The sequence below is a fragment of the Anoplopoma fimbria genome, chromosome 24 (genome assembly GCF_027596085.1).
Source record: "Anoplopoma fimbria isolate UVic2021 breed Golden Eagle Sablefish chromosome 24, Afim_UVic_2022, whole genome shotgun sequence".
NCBI lineage: Eukaryota > Metazoa > Chordata > Actinopteri > Perciformes > Anoplopomatidae > Anoplopoma > Anoplopoma fimbria.
In genome coordinates, this window is record NC_072472.1 from 16,253,258 (window position 1) to 16,276,172 (window position 22,915).

Sequence of the window (22,915 nt, forward strand, 5' to 3'; positions counted from 1 at the left end):
AAAATGTACTTTACATTAACCATTACAATTATTGTCATCCGTGCAATGAGAGGGAAACCTCAGAGCTGCCATGTGAAATCCTTTAGCCGATAGCACACCCACACATGAACATAAACACCTGGCCCGAGTTCTCTCCTCTCTACCTCCATTTACGTGAAATGGCTCATTACCAGCAGACAAATCAATTGGCTTTGCTCTCTGAACACCCACTTGTGATAATAAGAGACTCTACAGGCAACCCACAGCCTGGAAACACAGCGCTGCCCTAAAGCTTGAAGCTAAGGCACACATAAGGAGAGGATGAAAGGGGAAGGAGTGACTAAGACCCAGACATTGGTTTTATTTGTGGATTATTCACATCACATAAAAAGCTTACATCCAGCTCGACAACCAGGAGATAGATCCTTTTTCCTTTCACCTGTTTTGAATTATTTCTTTCACATTTCCTTTTTTATTATTATTAATATTGACAGTTAGGGTAATAATTATATATTAATTGAATTATTAATGAATCAGCTGATTATTTTATAAATTCAGCTATCAATTGTTTGATCTATAAAATGCCAGGAAATAGTAAAAAAATGGTTGTTATATTTAAGCCAAAATTGAGAAAGCCAAACTTAAGCCAGTTTATTTTCTTTGACTAACAGTCTATAACCCAGAGATATGCTGGTAATTATCATAGGGGACTAAGAAAAGCAGCAAATATTTGCAGATGAAAATCTAGATTAGTTATTTCTTTATTGATTAATCAGATTCATTTTCTGTCAATTGACAAATCAATTAATTGACTAATAATTTCAGCTCTAATGATATCTTGAAAAAGCCTCATTTTGAATGAAAATACTCCGTAATCCACGTGTTTTACAAATAATAAATTAAAATGCTAAAAGTTAGGGCAGCTCACAATTATTTTCTTTATCGACTAATCCTTGACTGTATGAAAACTATTAGGGGGTTAGTTGGGCTCAGAGTGTAAAGAGGCATCTTCAAATTCCTTGTTTTATCGGATCATCGGTCCAAAACGGGAAGATAACCATATTACTTTACGACAAAGAAAAGCAGCAGATCATGACATTAAAGCATCCTAAACTAAAGAGAAGTCTTGCCCCCTCCCTTGTTTGCTGTATTAACAGGTGCCTTTTAGTTACCAATAACCTGATTGTCTACAAACAGAACAAACGAAGGTTCCCGATACAGACATGCAACTTTATACAAGCTCAAGTCTCAAACTGTAATAAATGATAACATCTAAGAATGTATAGAGCTTCAGCTGTTGAATATCTGATCATTTTATGAACACATTATTTAGAAATTTAATTTAGTTGAATAGATATTTTAAGATTTGATGTGTTTGAAGTCAAAGTTGTACTTACCTTGACCATCCTTTCTACTGCTCTGGTGTGCTCTCAGTTCTTCTGACTTATAGAAATCAATACTGGCATACGTGTTGAGGCTGGAGCCAGCACTGCTGCCCATGGCGCTTCCTCCGAGGTTGTAGGCGGCAGAGGTGCGTTCCACTCCGGCTTGAGGGCTCTCCTTAATGGCCAGTTCAAGGTCAATATAGTTAAGGCCTGGTTCAGCAGATGAGGTGGAGGCTTGTGGTGGAGGGGTGCCAGATAAACTAGCCGCCTGCCTGTTCTCCCACAGAGAGCAATCCAAACCATGCCGATGGCTCGCCGCCTGGCTGCCCTCCGGGAAGATGGAGGTAGAAGTGGGTGGGTGGCGTGGGTGGGAGGGAGGTGAGTTAAATGTCTCTGAACGGTGGCCCTGCCGTCCCTGTGAGTCACCTCGGGCCAATCTGCCGCTTCGCTCAGGAGACTTGTAGGACTTGACTGGGGAGAATCCCAAGCCCGTCTCCTGCTCCAGGGATGACGGTTGACCAGAGCGGGTGGCAGGTCTTGCTGAAATGCTGGGATCTGAACCTTTGTTGTCCATGAATGGAGAAGGGGCGTCTGTCGGCATTGCTGCCATCTTTGCTTTTGCTCTGTGCCCGGCATTGCCCTCTGCTGCCTGCGGAGAGGACGTGCTGTGTTCATGCCGGGCCTTGGGGGCGACAGCTGGTGGGCCCTGTGGGGTGCTGAATGTGGATCTAACGGGAGTCAGGGGCGCCGAGGACTTCCCTAAATCCATGCTGACGTATTCGGCGGAGGTGGACAACGGAGCAGAGAAGCTGCGAGGAAGGTTAGCGGGATTATCGTGGCAGAGGAGGGGTTGATTCAAAGGCCGGAGGGTTCCGTGGATCACAGGTTGTCTGCGTTCAGACCCCGAACGTCGTCCGCCGCCATACTTATTGTCCTCCTTGAACACAATACTGACATACTCACCGACATTTTGTGACACTGATGGCAGCAGATTCTCCTTCACCCTGGGAAGGGTATTTGCTTTTATAATGTCTGAAGACACGCTGAGGGGACGACCCCTCCTTTGTTGCTTTGGGCTCTTACTACTTGATCCACGTTTTTGATGATGGCGCCCATCTTTTGCACAAGTTCCCGCAAACTTGTACTCTGTCCCAGTCCTTACCAAACTCAACCCTCTCCCTGCTGATATGGACTTGTCTTCCAGGCTCTCACTGCTGGCTGAGCTGGAGGAGAAGGAAGAGGAAGACATGGAGAGCTGACAGCCTCCTGCAGAGCTTGCCGCAATTTTGTTTCTCTTGCTGTAACCCACTCCCCCTCCCCTTCCAGCACTGTCAAGCCCACTGCTGTCCTTTTTTCCCTCCCCATTGTTTAAGTCATCCTCGAAGCGAGTATAGAGCGTATGTTGATAAGCTCTTGGCAGGGAGAAGTAGGAATTGAACATTTTTGGTTGCAGTTGGTGCTGTTCGGGGTGGGAAGGCGGTGTGCTGCAGGCGGAGCGGCTGCAGACCGGTGAGATGTTCATGTAGTCGCTGGCAGCCCGGCTCTCCATGCCGGCCCCGCTGTCCCACATGCCCAGTCCGTGCAGGTCCGTGGAGCTGCTGCTGTTGGGGGACATGACCATGTAGCCCTCTGTGCTGGGCTGGCAGATGTGCTGAGGCGGGGACACGCTGCTGTTGGGGGTCATGGCCATATACTCATCATCTGCCCCCGGTTTAGCTCTGGTGTCGGACATACCTATTGAGAGAGAGAGTGAAACAGGAGGAGAAGTGACTCCAGGCAACATTGACATGTAGCCACTGTCCACGGCTGCTCCACCTTCCACTTCTCGTCTGCTTTTGTCAGTCCTCTTGCCTCTTTTTTTCCCTCCTGCGTCAAGCTGCCCACCCCCAGCTGCCAAACCCCCTGAGCCAGCCCTCTCTCGATTAGCACTCTGCGACATGATGGCATATTCTTCATCGTCTTCATCATCTTCGTCTTTTCTCTGTGGGGTCAGTCGTTCATGGGCTGCCAAAGGCAGAGAAGCCCTTTTACTTAACAGTCTGCGTTCTGCCTCCGTATCCCTGTTGGACGAGCGGCGCAAAATCCGTCGGCCTTTTGAGCGATGATGGGAACCAAGGAGGCCCTCTCGCTGTCCCATCACGATATAGCTGGAGGAGCCTTCTCCGTGTATGTGATGTCCAGACAGACTGGGTACGAGCAGAGAGTGTTCCCCAGGACTGGAGCCATATTCATCTGAGGAGCCATAGTCACTCGGTGAACCTGAAACGGAAACCCTCTGAGAAACTCGAGGGTAGGAGCAGATCGTCATGCCTCCCACCGCCGCCCCCACTAGGCCACACTCTGAGCCATGGCCAGAGCTGGAGGACAGGCTTGGTGCCGGTGAAGGAGCAGGGTTAGGCGTGTAACGTGCAAGGCTGAGGGTAATCTTAGCAGGAGTTGGGGCCCTGGTGGGCTTGGGCCTCAGAGTCGGCGTGGTTGAGCAGGAACCGTTAAGACTTGGGCTGGAGCTGGCCCATGTTCCCTTGGCACTTGCTCCGCCCTCCTCCGACCTGGCCCCGATGCTGGCAGTCCGTGCCCTCGGGAATCCATGGCGCGATGTAGGTGAGGTACTCGTGCTGCTGCCTCCTGTTCCAGGGGTCTCCGTGCGGGCTCGTCTGGAGAAGCCCACCTGGCTGGGTGGCAGATTTGGATGGTGTCGACGGCTCGGGACGCTGATGGGGTTTGAAGCGGTACCACCCCCACAGGACGTCCCCACAGACTGAGATTTACTGCGCTGACGGAACTCCTCACTCAGGGCCTTCATGGCCTCCAGCAGGGTCTCGTGCATGTGTTGAGCCACCACCGAGTCATCCACCTGCATCCAGAACTCTCCAGGGCCGGTGATCGCAGAGCGGCCCACCTCGATGAAGAAGAAATTCTCTGAATGGCCGCACCTGCGAACGTTCATCAGCTGCAACACCACGGATGCCACGTCAGAGTTGAGTTTGACAAAGTTGACTGTCTTGTCAGTGAGGCACAGCCGGTAGATGCCCACTAAATTCCTGGCATGCCCAAGACCTTTAGGCCAAACCTTGACCTGCCATACTTCCTTGAAGGTCGGAACAGGAGACGGAGAGCTACACTCTCCACTACTGCCATAGTCTTCAGGAGTTTTACCTAGGAGACAATGAGGAATAAATAAATAAACAATTAAGGAGTTTCATGACTGAACATATCATACATACATACACCAGGAAACACCCTAAATTTACATAAAACATATAACCTGTTGAAATATTCATCAGAGCCAAAATGACAGACTAGTGAATGTGACACTAATAAGTAATATCTATCATGCTAAACTGCTCCATGCATGAATCTCTTCTGTGTCCCAGCGTCTGCCAGGCAACAGTGCTGCAGCTTATTCATCACCATCAATTTTAAGCTACAGCTCTTTAATAAATGAAGTCTTAGGAGTTATAGAATACATCTACTGAAAGCAGCATTCTCTATGTGAAATAATGCATCATATTTCAGTTCAATGCAAATCACATGACCAATTACAGCATTATAATTGTGTCTTTTTTTTCCTCTTGCCAGACAGTCACTGTTATATTCACTGTACAACTGACAACTATAGTGGTTTTCTCCCATGCACAAGACACATTTTGAATTAATTTGAGGTGATCCCCGCTGGAATCACTGCAACATGATATATTAATGCATTTTTTAATCTCCATTTGCGCGTCCCTTTGCATATTATAAACAGGTATGCGGTCAAATAAATTAGGAACAGTGTTTTATGGTGGCTGTCCCTGACACATAATCTCAACAAAATGGGGGTCTGTACTCAGTGTATCTGTTAAGGGTTCCACAACATGACATAATTAAAGCTGGGCAAGCCCATCAATCTCAGCTCAACTGAAATGCGAAAGATAACGGGGAGGATGGGTGGTGTTCAGCTCCAGCATATAAGGATAACAACGTAAACACGAGGATAACCAACAGAAACACATTTTCTGCGCGCTGACGATGCCATCGCCTCCCTACCAGCAGCTCTGTGCAACACAAATGTAGGTTAGGCGAACGGCAGTCAGAGCTGTGCAGAAAAACAAAAACACAGGCTCCAGCGGAGTGCACCACGATAGGCTACTACTATATGATGCATCCCTCGGATGGTTGCTATATGCCCACTGCGCCATGCAAAAACACAGCGATCGTATGAAATGGGCTGCATTTCACTGAGAAAAAAGGGCGAGGGTCTAAATGTTACTACATCTTAATGCTATTAAAAGCATCAAATTACATTTTGCTGACAGAAAAAATGATCCGCAGCTTCTAGGTGTATTAAACCAAAGCTTATTGAGGGATTGTGCAGCACAAACACAGCACCATGCCGCCCATAGCGTGCTGGTCTAAGCCCGTTCAGTCGGATACACCTGCCTCTTGGTTAACAAAAAACACACACACCATCCAAATTGCTTGACTTGGACTGATTTATTCTAATGAAATGGATAAACTAGAGCTGCAGCAAAAAAAAAAAAAAAAAAAAAAAAAAAAAAAAAAAATCCAAACAATTCAAGCCAGTGATAAGCAATGAACAACCAGGAATGGTCCAAGCCAAATGTGTATGGAGAAGGAACAAACCAGCCTAAGCCAGGATAGGCCTGGTGCAGAAACAGACAGTAGGGATCACATCACACTTTTCATATCTTACAGTTGCCCTGGAGGTCCAGCATCGCTTGGTACCACTCGTCTTGGACCTCCTCGCTGTCCGCAGCGATGGCAAAGCTCTCGCTGCGGGTATAAAGGACTATCATGTGCTTGTTCTTGGAATCCGCCCGCTTGTTGATGTTGAAGCAGGTCTCCAGGTTCAGGACTTTCTTGGGCACAGGTGATTTACTGCGGAATTTCTTCTCGTTCTCGTAATACTCGAGCCGAGGGGGACCATGCTCCGAGGCCGCCCTCAGCACGAAGAACCGCCGGTGCATTGATTTATGCTTGCGGAGGTAGCCGCTCTTCTGTACATCTTCATAGTTCTGCGGCTCCACTGCCTGGTTCTCCATGGCCGAGACGGAGGGATGAAGCCAATAATCTCAGGGGGAAAAAAAACCCAAGCCCATGTGTGGACCTCGTTAATCCATTGCAACTACTTCCCTCGTCCTCCCCGTGTCCAGATTTAAGTGTCCAGCATGTGTGCGAGGGCTCAGGATGGGAAAATCAGCCAAAGCATGTTTTTTTTTTTTGGATGCGGTATCATACTGTGAATCCCGCAGCCGCAGGAGGCTCCGCGCACCGATCGTGCACGGCGTCCACCGCTGCTCGTCCTGCAGCCCAACCCAGTCCTGCCCGATCGAGTCCAACCGCGGTGCAGTTCGTCTCCTCCACCTGTCTGAGGTTGCCCAGATTCGGTCTCTACCCACCACCGTCAAGCTACGAGGGCATAAAAACAGAACTTCCGATGGAGCGTTTCAAAATAAAACCACAGTCGAAATGAATAAGGCCTACTACCCATCTACTCCTCCATTGCTGTGTTTTTTTTTTTTATCACTTATCCTCTGGTCAGGGATAGGGGACAAAATGTTGAGTGTCTCCCAAAGTTGGACGTGAGAGAAAAGATTCAAACTGCCCCATCTAGCTCCTCTACTTGTAGCAGGTTGGCTCTGTAGCTCCCCCAACTGATTGGTCAGCATCTGTGCAGTGTAACACAAGTTTTGACACTTTTTTACTAGTCAATGTACATAAAAAGAGCAAAACTTTTGCACTCCAGTAGGACGACAGGTGCGTAGAAGAATATCTTAGGTAGACAATATAGAACAAAAAACTCCCGCACACTGTCTTCTTCACTTGCGTATAAATATCTTTTAGTAACAACGTTTCGGTACGTAGACCTTCATCGGGTTATTAAAATAATAAGTGAAGAAGACAGTGTGCAGGAGTTTTTTGAAGACAGTGTGCAGGAGTTTTTTGTTCTATACTAGTCAATGTACAAAAAAGAAGATACCAGAGTTATGATAGTCAAAGCATGCTTTAATCAACAATACATGTATATATATAGTTGTGTATATGATATATATTTATATATAAATCATATACACAACTATGTCTGATACAAATCATACAAATTACTGCAGCATTAGCATATAGTTGGCTTCACAGTACAAGCGAGTCGTCCACTTGCATGAACTGGTACTTCAGAGTAGAACCCAATAGTGCCTTTTTATCAACCACATTACAAGGTAAACATTCATTAAATAGCCTGCTGAGTATGCTGATGTGTTTTTGTTGTGACCGCAACCCAATGTGCTTTAATTGTGAAAACCAACCTGCTGTGTTTCCGGTCTCCGCCTGGCTCTCTCTGGTCGACTTGACTCAGCTTCTGCTAGACTGGCACCTCCAAGCCGGTGCCAGTCAAATGCCATGGGGGGCTTCAGGACTGCAGGGGTGCACAGAGGAACACGGTGTCCAGCCGGGGAAGACTTCGTTCATGATCACGTCGATGATCTGACAGTTTATGTCGTTTCATTCAGCATTCATTAAGGGGATTTTACCCCATTGACTGTGAAAAAAAAGGATAGGAAAGGATAAAAATAGGTGAAGAACACCCTCTTTGAGAGGTCAGGGCTTATGCAGCTATGGGCCTCATCGTTTTTTGGTGAAGTACTGTTGAATGTCATGCAGACTTTAAATGCATAGGCCTGTGTGCATATTTTCCAAGAAAAAAAAATGTAAGTGCATATGATCCACTATTAGTTATTATTTAGGAATTTAATTTTAAAGTGATACAAAATTGTATTATTATTATTTAATAACATGGGTTTATCTGTGTTCAATTAGTTGATTGTTCCTTTTACAATTGAATTAAAGATAAATCTAAAATCAGTGTAAGGATAGTTCAACAACCACTTGGGCAACTGCAAACTGACCGTCAGTTGCAATATATTCCAGGCTGATGATGAAAATGCAGTTTACCAATAATCCAGTTAAATCTGTGATACTAATCACAAATTTAATTTAGTATCCTAAAACATAATGTTGATTGCCCTATTGTCATGTGTTTTTGGAGCACCAAAGACAATAAAAGGACCAATATGGTCCAATGAGCGTTCCCCAGAGCAGAGAATATGGTGGTGCTTATCCTTTTAATTTGTACTGAGGTTTTATGAATATTTATAATGTTAGCCATACATACAGACAGAGTATTAGCTGAATAAAAATGCCACATATTTATGAATAATTAAATCATTTATACCATAGGCAACAAAATGCTAAACCACATAGGCGTTTAGAAGGAAAGTCTCTCATACTGTCTGTGGTTAAATCCCAGGGGTGTGATTGAACCACCAAAGTGACAAAAAAGATTTGGCCTGGCAGCCTGTCAAACCGATCAACTTATCCTCATAGCAACCCCTGTTAGTGCTAGAAACAAGAATTGCTTTTGAGCTGACAAGGTCCTCAGGGCACTGATATCACTACCATGATTTCAATATAACATTTTAATCATTTCATAAATAAATATATTATCTTATTGCCTCGACACTAGCTCACACAAAGTGTTATTTAACGAACTAAATCATTAAATATACTCCAACACGGAAGGAAAACTCTAATGGGGTTTTACGCTTTCTTCGACTATATATGTAAATGATTGGCTCAAGTTACGGTAATATACATGGTGCAAGTGAAATGCAACTTTAGCTCTGTATAGGTTGTGTTTCAGCAGGAAATCCATTCAATAAACATGCACACGATTTATCAACATTTTAAATGTTCAGGATGAAATTGGGACTTAAACACTCAAGAGGGTTTGTTTGCGATGTGTAGTGTTTTGCAGAAAAGTTGCATTATGTAAAGCCATTATTACATTTTCATAGCATTGTTCCACTACAGAATAAAACAGTGACACAATCTTCACTAAAACCATCATTTATTTACAGAGACGCATTGAGAACACTTTCAAAATGAACAATACAGAACATTCAATTTTGATGAGATCAATCTATTTGGCAAATTGATTAAAAATCTAGGAAAACGTAGGTCCTACTCATGTTTAATAGAATAACTCATTTTGTTCTTTAGATTACCCATCGAAGAAACATTCAAACAGCTTTTCCCAATGCACTTCATCTTGATTCAGAATCCTGCATTCATCTTCGTCAGGGGTTTAATTATGCTTAAAGAGCCAGTGATAAACACTTAATAGTGTGAAAGACTACACCACAAGAAACCTGATAATCAAGTCATCAGATGTCCAGTTTTTGTATATGTTAGAAGGGGTCAGCAAGTGAGCTCCCAATGAATAAATGTCTGCACTGAAACTGTTGAAAAAATTACATCCCAACATTGCTATAATATCAGTGCTGCAGCAGACAATTAGCAAGCCAACAGAGAGTGCGTGAACAATGCCGTAGCTCGCTTCTTGAATGCACTGTGATTAATTCATTGTTTTTTCAAATCTCCTTTTGTGTCATGGGTTTAGGGAACCAAAGCAGAAAGAAATATCTACTAAAAAGTCCCTAACCCTGCAGGACACAAAGACAAACTAACTATGTACAAATTTACAGTATGTACACATCCCCGAGCCAAAGACAAATGATTCAGAAGACTCCGTCCTTCCTGTTTTATGAGTTTGGTTTCCCCCATATGTTCTGTAAAATCCCCTGGGGTTGGCCACTGGAGCGACTTAGTGAACATTTGTTCTCAGAGGACCTTCAGATAGAGCCGCTGTGTGGGGTACTGGAGAGCCCAAAGAGAAAATAATGGGAGAAAAACTCAGACACTGCTAGACATTTTCCTCTAGAAGTCTGCGCTACACATGAGAAGGCTCAATCTGCTGAAGCACATTATTGGAGATAAGATTTTCAGCCAATGACTCAGACATTCTGCATATCAGTGCAGAGCAGAAATACCGTGTGTGACAGGAATCAGGCCCCATTTATGTCCCATTAAGACCCTGTTAAACACACAGCTGTACAGTACACCCGGTAATAGGCTACATGCACTTCAGGTGAAGCAATAGGGAAACTGCATTGTCGTTAGTGAGCAATAGCTTGGGTCATGTTTCATGTTGCGTACATCTTCTATGATTTGGTAGAAAATGTCAGCAAAGCAATACACACATTGTTAAAAAACAATAGATACTGTATGTATAGTATCATGACATTAGGGAGTTAAACATATTTTTAAAAAATGGCATTTTCTGAAAATGATGTGTCATTAAATGTTGGATTTCATTAATTATTTCCAGCTTTTAGGTTGTTTTGGCCTAAAGATCATTTCCAGTGTGCATCTTTATCATTACTACTGGGACAATACCTCTAATCTAAAATCTAAAAGTGCACATCTGTATCTTTGATACACTTAATTAATGAGTTAGTCAAATCAGCTCAAATATGCCTATTACAATAAGGGGATAAAATGTTAGGTGACAATATCACAGAGATATTGTGGTTTTTTTCATCTATATTCATCTAATATTAAATAAACAAACCAAATCATTTGTTTGACACGTATTAAAAAATATTTTGGGGATTATATGGCTTCATTCATCAAATGTGTGAATAATGCAATGAGTAATGGTGCCTCCAAAGCAAATTCAGAGCCACCTGACCTGATCTCTCAACCCTGACTGATCTCTCCGGTGCTTTCCAGCTTAAATTACTGTAAAAATGTTTCATTATACTAATTCTGAGTTGTTGTAAAAGGCTAATGCTTTGAAAGTGAGAGCTCTATTTTACCCGAGATGAATAGTCAGACAGTAAAAGCTTCCACCGTCGGGTTGTTCATGATAAAATCTCTCCAATATCTCTACAAAGCACAAAGATCAGTACAAATACGGAAAGCAACAAAGTAGAAATACATACAGTACTTGAAGTACATTAGTATTACACATAATACTGTGATCGACGAATCCATCACAATCCCCTCTTGCTGTCCTCTAAACCAATACATTTTGGGGTTTGTCATTCAGCCTTGGTATGCACGTCTTGCTGTATGTGAACTATATTTTTTGTTGAACAAATTAACGACAGTTGTGTTTTCTCAAATAAAGATAATTTCAGTACAGAAATGCTTTCCAATGATTGTGTATTCCCTTGTCACTGGTGCTGGATTTCACTTTGAGCGTAACACAAATTATAGTAGTCTGGGATTTTTGCACGTTTAACTTTTCCTCCACAGATCTCTCTCTGTATTTTTTACCCCCCCAAAAAAGATAATCTAAAAAGTAATACTTTTTAGTCTGGGACATCAATAAAAAACAAACAACAAAATCAGCCTAGTTCATCTTCTTCTGTCGATCCAGGAATTTCTGCCGTCGGTCAGGAGGTATCTCCTCTAAAGCGATACCATGATTGCTTCCCCTGTAATAGGAAATACAGATTTTTATGCACTGAGACTGGGACACAGTCAGAGCGGAGCAGGACATGCCATTCACACCTTCATTTGATTACGTTAAGTTGTTCTACAGTAAAATTCTGTGCAAAGATTCAATCAGGCAAATCAGATTAATGCATATGTGGAGGAGTAACCGAAGCATTCCCTTACCCTGTGAGATCTGGAGGAATAGGCAGAGGCTTGTTGAAATCCTCTCTTCCTACCAACCAATATGTGTTCTCAATCCCTTTTCCCTAAAAATACACAATCATTAGCATTCATTAGCTATTATTAAGACGCCAGTGTTACATTGGATACATTATAAAAAGTTTTTCAATTCATGTTACCTTTAACTCTGTCATGCCTCTTGTTTCAATTTTGTATCCGAGGTTCAGGCTGTTCAGAACATCGACTGTGCTTCGGTTGACATGGATTCTGTAAGCTAAAATGGAAGAGAAAGAAAACAACAGCAACATTTCCACATTGAAATGGCTTTAATATTAGTTTAACAACTTTATTGTCTTTGGAACTTAAAAGGTTGAGCTGTCATTTTGGTATTAAGCCACATGGTGGCAGTAGCCTACCCAATAATACCTTTTTGCTTTTAGCATTTATGCACAATCGTTATTTTAGCAGAGGTGGAAGAAGTAATCATATCAAGTCCACACTGTGAAATAATTCACTACAATTAAAAGCTATATGTTCAAAACCTTACTTAAGTAATAGTATTTAAATTATCAAAAGTAAAAGTACCTATTGTGTAGTAAAATGTAACTTGTCAGTATTTTACCATTGTATGTATTTTGGATTAATATTACTCCTGCATTAATGTGTATGTTGCATTTTACTGCTGTAGGTGTTTAAGGTTGTGTTTATTTTAATTCCTTTCTACACTGTTGGGTAGTTGAATCTACCGCGATACACCATATTCTATAAGATCATGTTTGTAGTGTTGCTGTCCTGTAAGAAACAAGCATCTCTATAAAGTCAACTCCTTATGAGCTCAGTAAAAGAACCCTGTTGTCAGCTATGATGCATTTTTCAGCTGACCCATGAGGGGTTTTATATAGTTCATTTAGCTTAAGAAGTAGGATTTGTCAACACATACAGAAATAATTAATCCTTCAGTTCATCAGATTTGACCAGATTTGGTAAAAAACTAGTAACTAAAGCTTTCAGACAAATGTGGTTGAGAAAAAAAGTGCAGTAGAACTATAAATCTACATAAAATGGAAATACTAAAATTTTTACTTAAGTATTCAGTACTCATTTACTGAGTTTTAGATATAGTAACTTCCAATGATCAGTTCAAAGGTCAATCGTTTCATTTATTAAAGTATAATCTTCTGGTAGCTCCATCAAATGTGGGAGTTTTATTACTAAACATAAGCCAAGTGTACTTAGCAGTTAATACCTAAGTTCACACTTAATTTATTGAGCGTGCAGAGCGTGGCGGAATCAAACTTTCATTGACGTCGACAATTACTCTGAAACTTCAAATTGGCCTCTAATTCTGCTGATACTCTTAAAGGATTAGTAAGGACTGCTCACTTAAAGCCCTGTTTAGGCTCAGGCAGCATGCACACAAAGTACACCTGTACCTCAGCCACGATATAATAATAAAAAAATATATATATATATATTTGTATAAAAGGAAAAGGAGATCTGTGTGGTAAGTATAATTATGTATGAGACACTCACACAATCCTGTGGACTCCATTCGAGATGCCGTGTTGACAGTGTCTCCAAACAGACAGTACCGAGGCATCGTAAGACCCACTACTCCTGCTACCACTGGGCCTGCAAACATAGCAAGCACACACACACACACACACACACACACACACACACACACACACACACACACACACACACACACACACACACACACACACACACACACACACACACACACACACACACACACACACACACACACACACACACACACACACACACACACACACACAGACACGACTATGATGCTTCTCTTCATCATAACCAATTTCGTGTGTCAATTCTTTTTTCTTTCTAGACTTATAATAAATTGAAATATAAACTACGCAATTTTTTTCCTACAACTAGACATTAAAGCTGTCGCCTACAACTTCTGTGTGCATAAAGAAATTCATAGAACAGAGTTAGAAATCCAAAGTATGCAGTGTGTTAATTGGATGACAGCGCTCTAAGTGGATAGCCTTTCACTGTTCCAGGAATAAGTTCCAGACGAGGATAAAGGAGGTAAAAATACCTCCTTGCTTTAGCAGCTTGGGCTCCTGTTCTCCAATTCCTCTGTAACATATTAACTTTTTCTCACGCTGGAAGAAAATTTGGATTTCATGCCATATTACTCATTACACGTGTGTGTGACTCTAAAAGTAATCACTCATGGTAAACAGCTTTCCATATGCAACATGACTACCGTATATATAGAGAGCATTAAGGCACAGGAAGGATGGACATATTGCTCACCAGAGTGCAGGCCAATACGAATTCTGACCCTCAGTTCAGGCATGTGTCTCATCTTGAAGGTCCCGATGCAGTGGAGGATGTCAAGAGACATGTTGGCCATCTCGGCTGCATGACGGTTTCCGTTCCTAGTGGGGACTCCTGAGGCTACCATGTAGGCATCTCCAATAGTTTCCACCTGAATAAAAAAAAAAAAAAAAAGTTCAGCAAACACACGCACATATATATATATATATATATATATATATATATATATATATATATATATATATACACACACACTTTGGGGTTTTTTCTACCACTAGTTCAACACTGCAAAAATTCTCTCGATAAATAATGGACATAAATATGTGTTAAATAGAGGTGCCACATGTTTTCCCGGATCAGATCAGATTCACGAGCAACAGAAGAAATATTAAACAACATCAACAACATAGAGAATCCTAGATCTAATTCTTCTAGACATTTTGACGGTAAAGACAAAAACACCATAAGTGGAGTAATATAAATTAAAAATGGAATTGTTACTATACACTCACCTTGTAGACATCATGCAGTCCGATGATAGCATCAAAGAGTGTGTAGAGGTCGTTTAGTAGGTCGACCACCTCGATGGGATCACTGAGAGCTGAGATTGTGGTGAAGCCCACGATGTCACTGAAGTACAGCGTGACCTCGCTGAAGTGTTCAGGTTTGACCGGCTTGCCTGTCTTGAGCGCCTGGGCCACAGACCTGGAGGAGGAAGAGGATGAGTGGAGGACACGGATGAGGTGCGCAAACAGATACAGTCTTGAGACTGACTTTTACAGACATTCAACCGCTGTCTCTTTCTCTAATTTATTAACCCAAACAGGTAAAGTGACATTTCTAAATATGACTGAGACACACAGTAACAGCATGGTTTGACTCTCTCCTCTCAATGTGTAGGTAACAGTTAAATACAGGAAAGCCACCACGCAGATCAAATAAAAATGAATGTGTTTGAAATCACTGATCAAATATGATAAAGATTTTATAAAATATGATTAAACTAATCCAATGCAATGAAGAACACAGTTGAGTAGATTGCCTTGCAGAAGTATTAACCCCCTTGTAGTTTTCCTATTTTGTTGCATAACAAATGATTTATATTCTATGTAAAATAGTAAAAATTGGTGAAGTGAAATTATTTTTATTTTATTAAATAAAAAAACAAACTGAAAAGTGGGGTGTTCTCATGTATTCATTGTCTTTGCCTAGATAAGGTTTGGTGATACTACCCTGAGCCTTCCTCGTAGCACTTATTGCATTCGTATTAGTTGTTGCACTTATCCTATTCGTAGTAGTTTGTAGCACTTATTGTATTCGTATTAGTCTGTTGCAATTATTGTTTTCGTATGAATTTGCCTCTGCACTATACTTTTGCTCTGGTTTATGCTTTAAGATGCTATTTAAAAAAGGATATGCACTTATGACTTCTGGTGACTAGTAGTTCTCTTGAATACCTATGTTGAATACACTTCCTGTAAGTTGCTTTGGATAAAAGCGTCTGCTAAATGACTGTAATGTAATGTAATGTAATGTAATTACCTTCAAAACTCACACAATAATTAAATAAAGTCCACCTGTGTGCCACGTACATGTCACATGATCTAACGGAGCCCCATTATATCCATTATTAGAAAATGGAAAGAACTACAACAAACCAAAGAGAGGACCAATACAAACAGACCCAACAAGAAAGGCATCAGAGAGTCAACAAAGAGACCAAAGACAACCCTGAAGGAGCTGGAAAGCTCCACAGTCGAGGTTGGAGTATCTGTCCAAAGGACCACTTTAAGCCGCACACTCCACAGAACTTGGCTTTATTAAAGAGTGGCCAGAAAACAGATATTGCTCAAAGAACAAAACAAGTAAAGGCATTTGGAGTTTGCCAAAGTATGTGGGAGACTCCGAATGTGTTTCTTATTTTTGTTTCTTTTTCGGTCTCTTTGTTGCGTCTCTGATTAATGCCCTCGGTGCCTGGTCCGTGAGTTTTGGTGCCCCCTTGGCAGGTTTGTTGTGATGCCACATTCTTTCCCTTTTTCGAATAATGGATATAATGGTTCTCCGTTAGATCATGTGACACTTTAAATGGACACAGGTGGACTTTATTTGATTAATTATGTGATGTTATCGATTGATTGTCATTGTGATGTTATTTAGGGACAATTGCAACATGAAGCTCTGAGACACAAACAGAAGATCGGTTGGAAACACAACTGAGGCAGCTGATCTGTTGCACATACTGAGGCACATCTTGCAATATTGTAAATGTGTATTCTTGGGGGCCTGATGACATCATTGAACACATTATTGATTCCTAAAACTAAAAAACACCCTCCCATAGAAACAGACTGCGACTAATTTCATTGATAGAATAAATTCTACTAGCAGGATATGTTTCTCTTGTAATTGTGCTGATGCTCTACAGGCCTCAAGAGGCTGTGATCTTAAGTGAGCATGACATAACAGTTTCATTATGTCTGTCGTGTGTCGTTTGCTGGACACTCACTTGGGCAACATCTGAGCCACCAGTTTGTCAGTCTTCTTCCTCTCCACCTCCAGCTCCTCTGTCCTCTCTCTGATCAGATCCTCCAAATTGGAGGAGTACTGCTCCAACATGCGCAGCATAGAGTCAATGATGTTGGTCTTCTTTCCTTTGGTGATGTTCTTGAACTGTCACGTGAAAGGAAGGAACAGGACTGTCATCTCCAGCTTGCTACTTTCACACATAACAACAGATAAGGAGTGGATGTGGATCGAACCCACGTTTTCAGTGTTTTTACCTGTTTGAAGATCTCCTCAAAGGTTGGCCTCTTCTCTGGCTCTTCACTCCAGGCCTGTTTAATAACCTGTATCACATCCACCGGGGACTCGTCCACAGACAGGACAGGACGACACAACGGAGGAGGCTCTTTGAGCTTGCTGATAATCTCTGCCAACACATAACAGATGTTATGTGTGAGCACACAGAAACGCATAAAAAAAGTAATGAAAATTCATCGTCTCTGATGTGATTTTGTGCATCCAAATTTATCGAATTTGGAATGTCATTGATGATTAAAAAAGGGAACCACGGGCAGCATTTTCAGCAACAATCCTGATATTTAAAATTTTATTTTCAGCTCAGTGTAAACTGTTTTGTGTTTAAGATGAGGGGAGAGCAAAAAAAAATTGGCATGTTATTATCCACACAGGTGGGGAACATAAAAGACTGGATTTCAAATAGCACCTGTGCAAAAATATTTTGCACATGGCCTTCTACTACCTCAATGTTTCTTTTCATGTACCCATACTGTGGTTACTAAACCCATACCACTCACCCTTTGGTGGCATGTCCAGCATGCAGTAAGGTGCAGAGCGAGAGATGACCTCCTGCCCGACGATGGAGAAGCTGTAGACATCCCCAGAGAACGTGCCCCTCCTCCTTAGACTGGAGCTTCTCAGCAGCTCAGGAGCCGTCCAAAGCAGATCTTTGAAAAGATTCCACAAAGCAACAAATAAACAAAAAAATACTGACAGGTACTAGCCTTGTCACTAAATAAGTCAGTGGTTGCACATGAACTCACTTTCTGGCTTTTCCTCATCAGAATCAATGCCTTGGGCAATCAAAAGTTCATTGAAGCCGTAATCTGTCACCTTCAATACAAAGCGCCCGTCTACCACACAGTTACGAGATTTGAGCCGTCCGTGGATGATGTCACGATTGTGCAGGTACTTCATTCCCTGATGACAGTTTGAGGATAAAGTGTGAGCGATGAGGCAACATGACAACATGGGAAATTAAGTACATGTCGGCCATTTTGTCTCTCTTACCCGAATCAGATCCATTACCAGGGAAGACTTGAACATCCAGTCAAGACGCACTTCCTCATTGCTGAGCAGATCCTCCAAGCTGCCCCTGGTGCAGTGTTCGGTCACAACGGCAAGGATCCCAGAGTCGCAGAACAGTCCCAGGAACAGATTGAGATTCTCGTGCCTCATGTCTCTGAGCTGATAGGAAGATAATGAAAAAACAACTCACTCAGATCGATTAGTTTTATTGTGGCCAGGGACCAAACCAGTCTGTATTTGGGGTTTTCTGGCAACAATGGAAAGTCAGTCCTTTAGATAATGTAACACACATTCACTTACCTTGACAAAGACAAACTCAGCGCTGCTGTTGAGGCCTGATACACGTCCACCGGGGCATTTCTTCAACCAAACCCAGTCACCCTGGGACAAACACAAAAACGACAGTCTTTGTGAAACCAAAAACCACCCAAAAGGTAAAAACAGGAGTTTACAGAATGTGTCAGTCACCTCACCTCAAACACAGCAACATTGGAACTGTCTGGTGTGGAGGCCAAGTAGCTGCGACCGGACACTGAGTGATGAGGCGTCTTTATATCGAGCTGGCTTTTCAGGATACTTTCGTCATTGATCCTCTGTTCACACAAACAGTTCAAAGAGAACGGGGCAGCTTAGAGTACATCGTCTTTTACATGCAAAAAAACATCACAGCAGAGAGAAGCAAAACAAAAATAGGATTGCCAGAGATTCAGCGCACAACTGACCCGTTTGCTGATTTGAGTGTTGATGAAGACCAGGTCATCCAGCGTCAGCACTACCTTTGTTGATCCACCGTTAGCACCTCCAAAGCTGAGCCCAATCCTGCCACTTCTCCTGCACAAAAGGAAAAAAAAGAAAAACAATCAGTCTCTTTGAAATATCAAGACTGCACCGGATGAGATATGATTCTTTGATACTCTGCTGTACATACTTGAGACTAATAAAGACGTTCACTCCACATCCAATGAATGCAATCAACACAAGGAGAATAAAGAAGAAGGTGACTGTGTCCATCCCTTTGGGAAGAGAAGAAAAACACAAAGACAGTTTGAATACACAGAATTATTCAGCAGTGCACCGGCCTATATTTATTTCCTGCTATGACACTACTGGTGCCCTCACCTCCAGTGCAGGCAAAGTATGGGCTAAACCAGCAGCTTGAGTCTGTGTAGGGCGTGCTGCCCGCAAAATGGATGGAACGGCCGAGGTATTTCACGCTCCCGATCCCTCCATACGTATGAGGGGCATCCAGAACATGAGTGGAGTAGAGATAGTGGCCAATGCCACTGTAGTCCAACACTACATAGCGAGCTTGCATGCCTTCACCCTCCTTGCCAGACTTCAAGTGCTGATTAAAGCCTTCAAATTCAAAGCCACCCTTGCTGTCGGCCAGGATCTGACCGGTTACCCAGCGGCCTCCGTCGGCGCGGGCCTGCTCAGCAGCCATGGCTGTGTAGTAGATCATATTGTAGATGGTGCCAAAGAATGGAGAAACCTTAAAGAGGAGACAGTGATGTGATGATTTTGATTCAATTCAAATGTTTGTATAAATGCCTTTGTGTTTCCTCTTCTTCCAGATTTGTCATCTTCTTCTATTATCACTTCTATTATCATTTACCATTACTATACACAAAAGTTTTACACAAATCTCACATGTTCTGGTGGGGTGGTGGTCCTGATTTCATAGCTGTCCTGAGCGTCTTTGAAGGCCTCGTAGAAGTTGCGTTCTCCAGAGTCCATAGTGATGGTGAGGACTCCGTCAAAGGCTTTCCGCAGCTTGGTGTCATTGCCAAGCACATAGTAGGGTACATTGTCGTAGGGCATTGAGTAGAGGAGGGTGTCATAGGGGATGAACACGTAGCCACGGTCGATCATACGCATGAACAAGGCTGTTGTCAGAAGCTGGTACTGGGCTTGGCCACCAATCAGGACAGAGGGCATGCACATGATCACCACTGTGGAGAGAGGGGGGATTAGAAACTGATTTATTTGAATGATTTATATGGAATAAAACAGTGTGGAGGTGATTTTTATTGTTGTTACATTCATCTTTTTTGTTCTTATTTCAGTCATCTTCATATCTAAAACTCACCTCTGACCCGGTCTGTTTCCCGCACTTTTGTCAGCGCTCTCCGAGGCCCATCCTTATCAGACCCCATAGTCACCACAGGGTTGACAGGCAGACCGAGGGCCCTCAGTGACGAGGCCAGCTCCTGTCCCGTGGCCTCCCACAAATCTGTCTCCTCTGAGATAATGGACACATGGGCCCAACCAAAGTATCGCAACACAGAGAAAAGAACACGGGAGGACAGTGGCAGCGGCCGCAGGAAGTTTGAATACATCCCTAATTTATTCATGTTGGGTTTGAGGCAAGCCCAGGAAAGAATCCCAACATCCCACTCTTTTGCATACAGAGCGGCCGAGGAGCAGTAGCCTGGGTTGGCGGGGCCCAGAAATGCAGCACCATAACCTTCCAGCTCAGCAAAGCGAGCCAGTGCGCGGGAAGACTTGCAGTCCTCATTGACCAGCGTGTAGTCATACCAGTAGCCTTTGTTAAGGTAAGGGTCCTTGTTTATGCGGGCAGTGGCGAGGCGGGCTGCCAAGTCAGGGAGGGCTTTGGAGTATAAGAGGTCACAAGTCCAGGGTCCAACCAGGGCCACCTTGAAAGTGGTCGCCCAGGTTTGACAGGGCAGAAATGAGAGTATGAGCAATGGCAGAAGGAGCCAGTTCCCACACCAGCTCCTGGAGCATTGCACAGAGGATGATGGCAACTGTGGTTTTGATGATGAAGCTGCTAATGATTTGAACACACTATATCCACTGCAATTGTTTGCAACCACTGTCCGCACGCATCCTTTTCTCTTCACTTTTGTAGAATCGTGCTGCCATCGTGGGTGGTAGGACAGGTTGTGCAGAAAGCGAAGGTCTCTGTGACTTGCCATTTTCCTCTCACAGCTTTTCTTTAGACACAGCAGGGGAGCTGAGAGTTAATGATGATTAGCGTGACAGCGAATGTGTCTTCTTGGATAGGACTGCCTCCCTTGGCACTCAGCAGGCCTCTAGTCCAAAACTGGATAGGCGACAAGACAACCCCACGTCATCACTGCCTCCGGGGAATAAGAAAAAAGGTGGAATAAGAAAATGTGTTGCTTAACAGTTAAGTGTGATCTGCTTTTGCTTCTTAGGTTATGTAACACAAACAAGGATACCTCAGGGCTTAGACACTCTCCCAATGTACTGACATGATCCCTGACCTGAACTTGCATCTTGTTGAGCGGTTTTGTTTAACAGAGTCTGATGTTGAATCTTCAGCATCGATCTGTCTCGTGGAGAACATGGGGCCCACAGTGCCAGCGCTGTTCCTCGAAGAATTAATGGCATGTGTGTGGCAAGCTGATAAGCTCTGATGGACCCATGGAGTTTAAAAAATCAAGTGCCAGGTAACGTGGAGCTAAATCTGGCCTTGATGTCTCCATTTGGTTTTGGTATCTCTCTTACCTTGAACAGTCAATCTCTTGAGATGTACTCAACCATTGATTTCTGGATGATTCACCTCTCGGATACTCGAAGCCAGCATTTTAATTTGTGCTAGTTGCTGAAATATCTCAGGATTTAATAATAGATTGATGGAGTTTACCCTGAGGTTTCAGGTTAATTAAGAATGACAGTCCAACCCTATTAATCTTCAAACATTTACTGAATTAAAAGAGTTTATTGATAAAAATGCAAATGACACTGAAAAACCAACTGAAAATAAAGTTGTTGCATTTATTGAATGCAAATACATATGAACTACTTTTAATTCTGTGCCGGACTTACTTAAAAAATATTAAAGACTGGGTCTGCATTGGGCATTTATACAATCAACTGTAACCCTGGGATTTATGTTTTGAACATCTACTTTTAAATCATGGATGTAACTAATACACAAACATAGCTGATCTCATTCTGTGTTCAGAAACACTTTACAATGGCTGCTCATGTAAAAAATAAACGACATTGACAGATGAGCAAAAGGCCTGACCAACCTGCCAGAGGTGAGGGGAACTTCAGTGGCAGCTAATGCTAAAGTCCAGAGCATTGCGTCTGAGGTTTAAGAATCTAATGATGTGTGTGTTTTTTTTACATAAAAAATGGCATGGACAAATATCTTGTTTTGGATTCTTTGATTAAATAAAGAAAATTAATTAAGAATTGTGACATAGATACAAAAAGTGAAACATTTCACAGCTAATGGATGAACTGGTCAGCTCTCTCTGATAGACAAACTATGAAAGAGTGCCCCTGTTTCTAAATGATCTCAAACTTGGTTTGGTATTTCTGTCCTACAATCTCTTGTTCTTTATCAGCTGACAAAATATCGATATATGTCTGCTACTATAGGTCCATTTATCAGTCTGGCTGATTTATATCTCAAGCTCTTGTTTATATTTGCTTAAACCATAAATGATGCCTAATCTGTCTTAAATCTTATATAAATATATACAATGTACAATATACATATAAACCACCTGTAGTTTTCAGTGGTTAAAAAATTACATTTTAACAGCCAAAAATTGTCTGATCTGAGTCTTTGCCTTCAAGCAAGCTGCGACCAACAGGCCTCCTAAAGGGACTAATACTGTCATTGGCTTATCAGTTAGTAATAGGTTAAGAGTAGCACTGACTTACATGCTAGCCTTGTTCTAAATCGTGCTCAGAAAGAATAAGAAATAGATCAAATTATGTCAACACATCAAAACGCTTTTTACATTTCATGAATAGACTAATCGTATTTAGTCTTTATGAAGGGATTGGACAATCCTTGGCGTTCCAACAGTCTCACCTTTGCTGGAGTAGCTCCGCTGCAAAGAGATTTGAACAAGGCTACAATGACA

General features: G+C 42.4%; 2 protein-coding genes across 2 annotated transcripts; both read right to left on the minus strand.

Moving 5' to 3' along the window:
• Positions 1–228: 228 nt before the first annotated feature.
• si:ch211-284e13.4 (insulin receptor substrate 1-B) lies at positions 229–6,409 on the minus strand. Its single transcript, XM_054626400.1, has 3 exons — positions 6,061–6,409; positions 1,377–4,520; positions 229–278 (listed from the first exon to the last, which is right to left on the minus strand). Exons 1-3 carry the CDS (start codon positions 6,407–6,409, stop codon positions 229–231), a joined length of 3,543 nt encoding a protein of 1,180 aa, XP_054482375.1.
• Positions 6,410–11,619: 5,210 nt separating this feature from the next.
• On the minus strand, positions 11,620–20,980 carry gucy2d (guanylate cyclase 2D, retinal). The gene is made up of 18 exons (XM_054626401.1): positions 20,131–20,980; positions 19,692–19,993; positions 19,161–19,533; positions 18,970–19,054; positions 18,764–18,872; positions 18,515–18,634; positions 18,342–18,422; positions 18,024–18,200; positions 17,777–17,933; positions 17,531–17,680; positions 16,994–17,142; positions 16,720–16,883; positions 14,726–14,918; positions 14,190–14,364; positions 13,419–13,517; positions 12,065–12,159; positions 11,889–11,971; positions 11,620–11,704 (listed from the first exon to the last, which is right to left on the minus strand). The coding sequence occupies exons 1-18, from the start codon at positions 20,978–20,980 to the stop codon at positions 11,620–11,622; spliced, it is 3,447 nt and encodes a 1,148-aa protein (XP_054482376.1).
• Between the last annotated feature and the right edge of the window lie 1,935 nt (positions 20,981–22,915).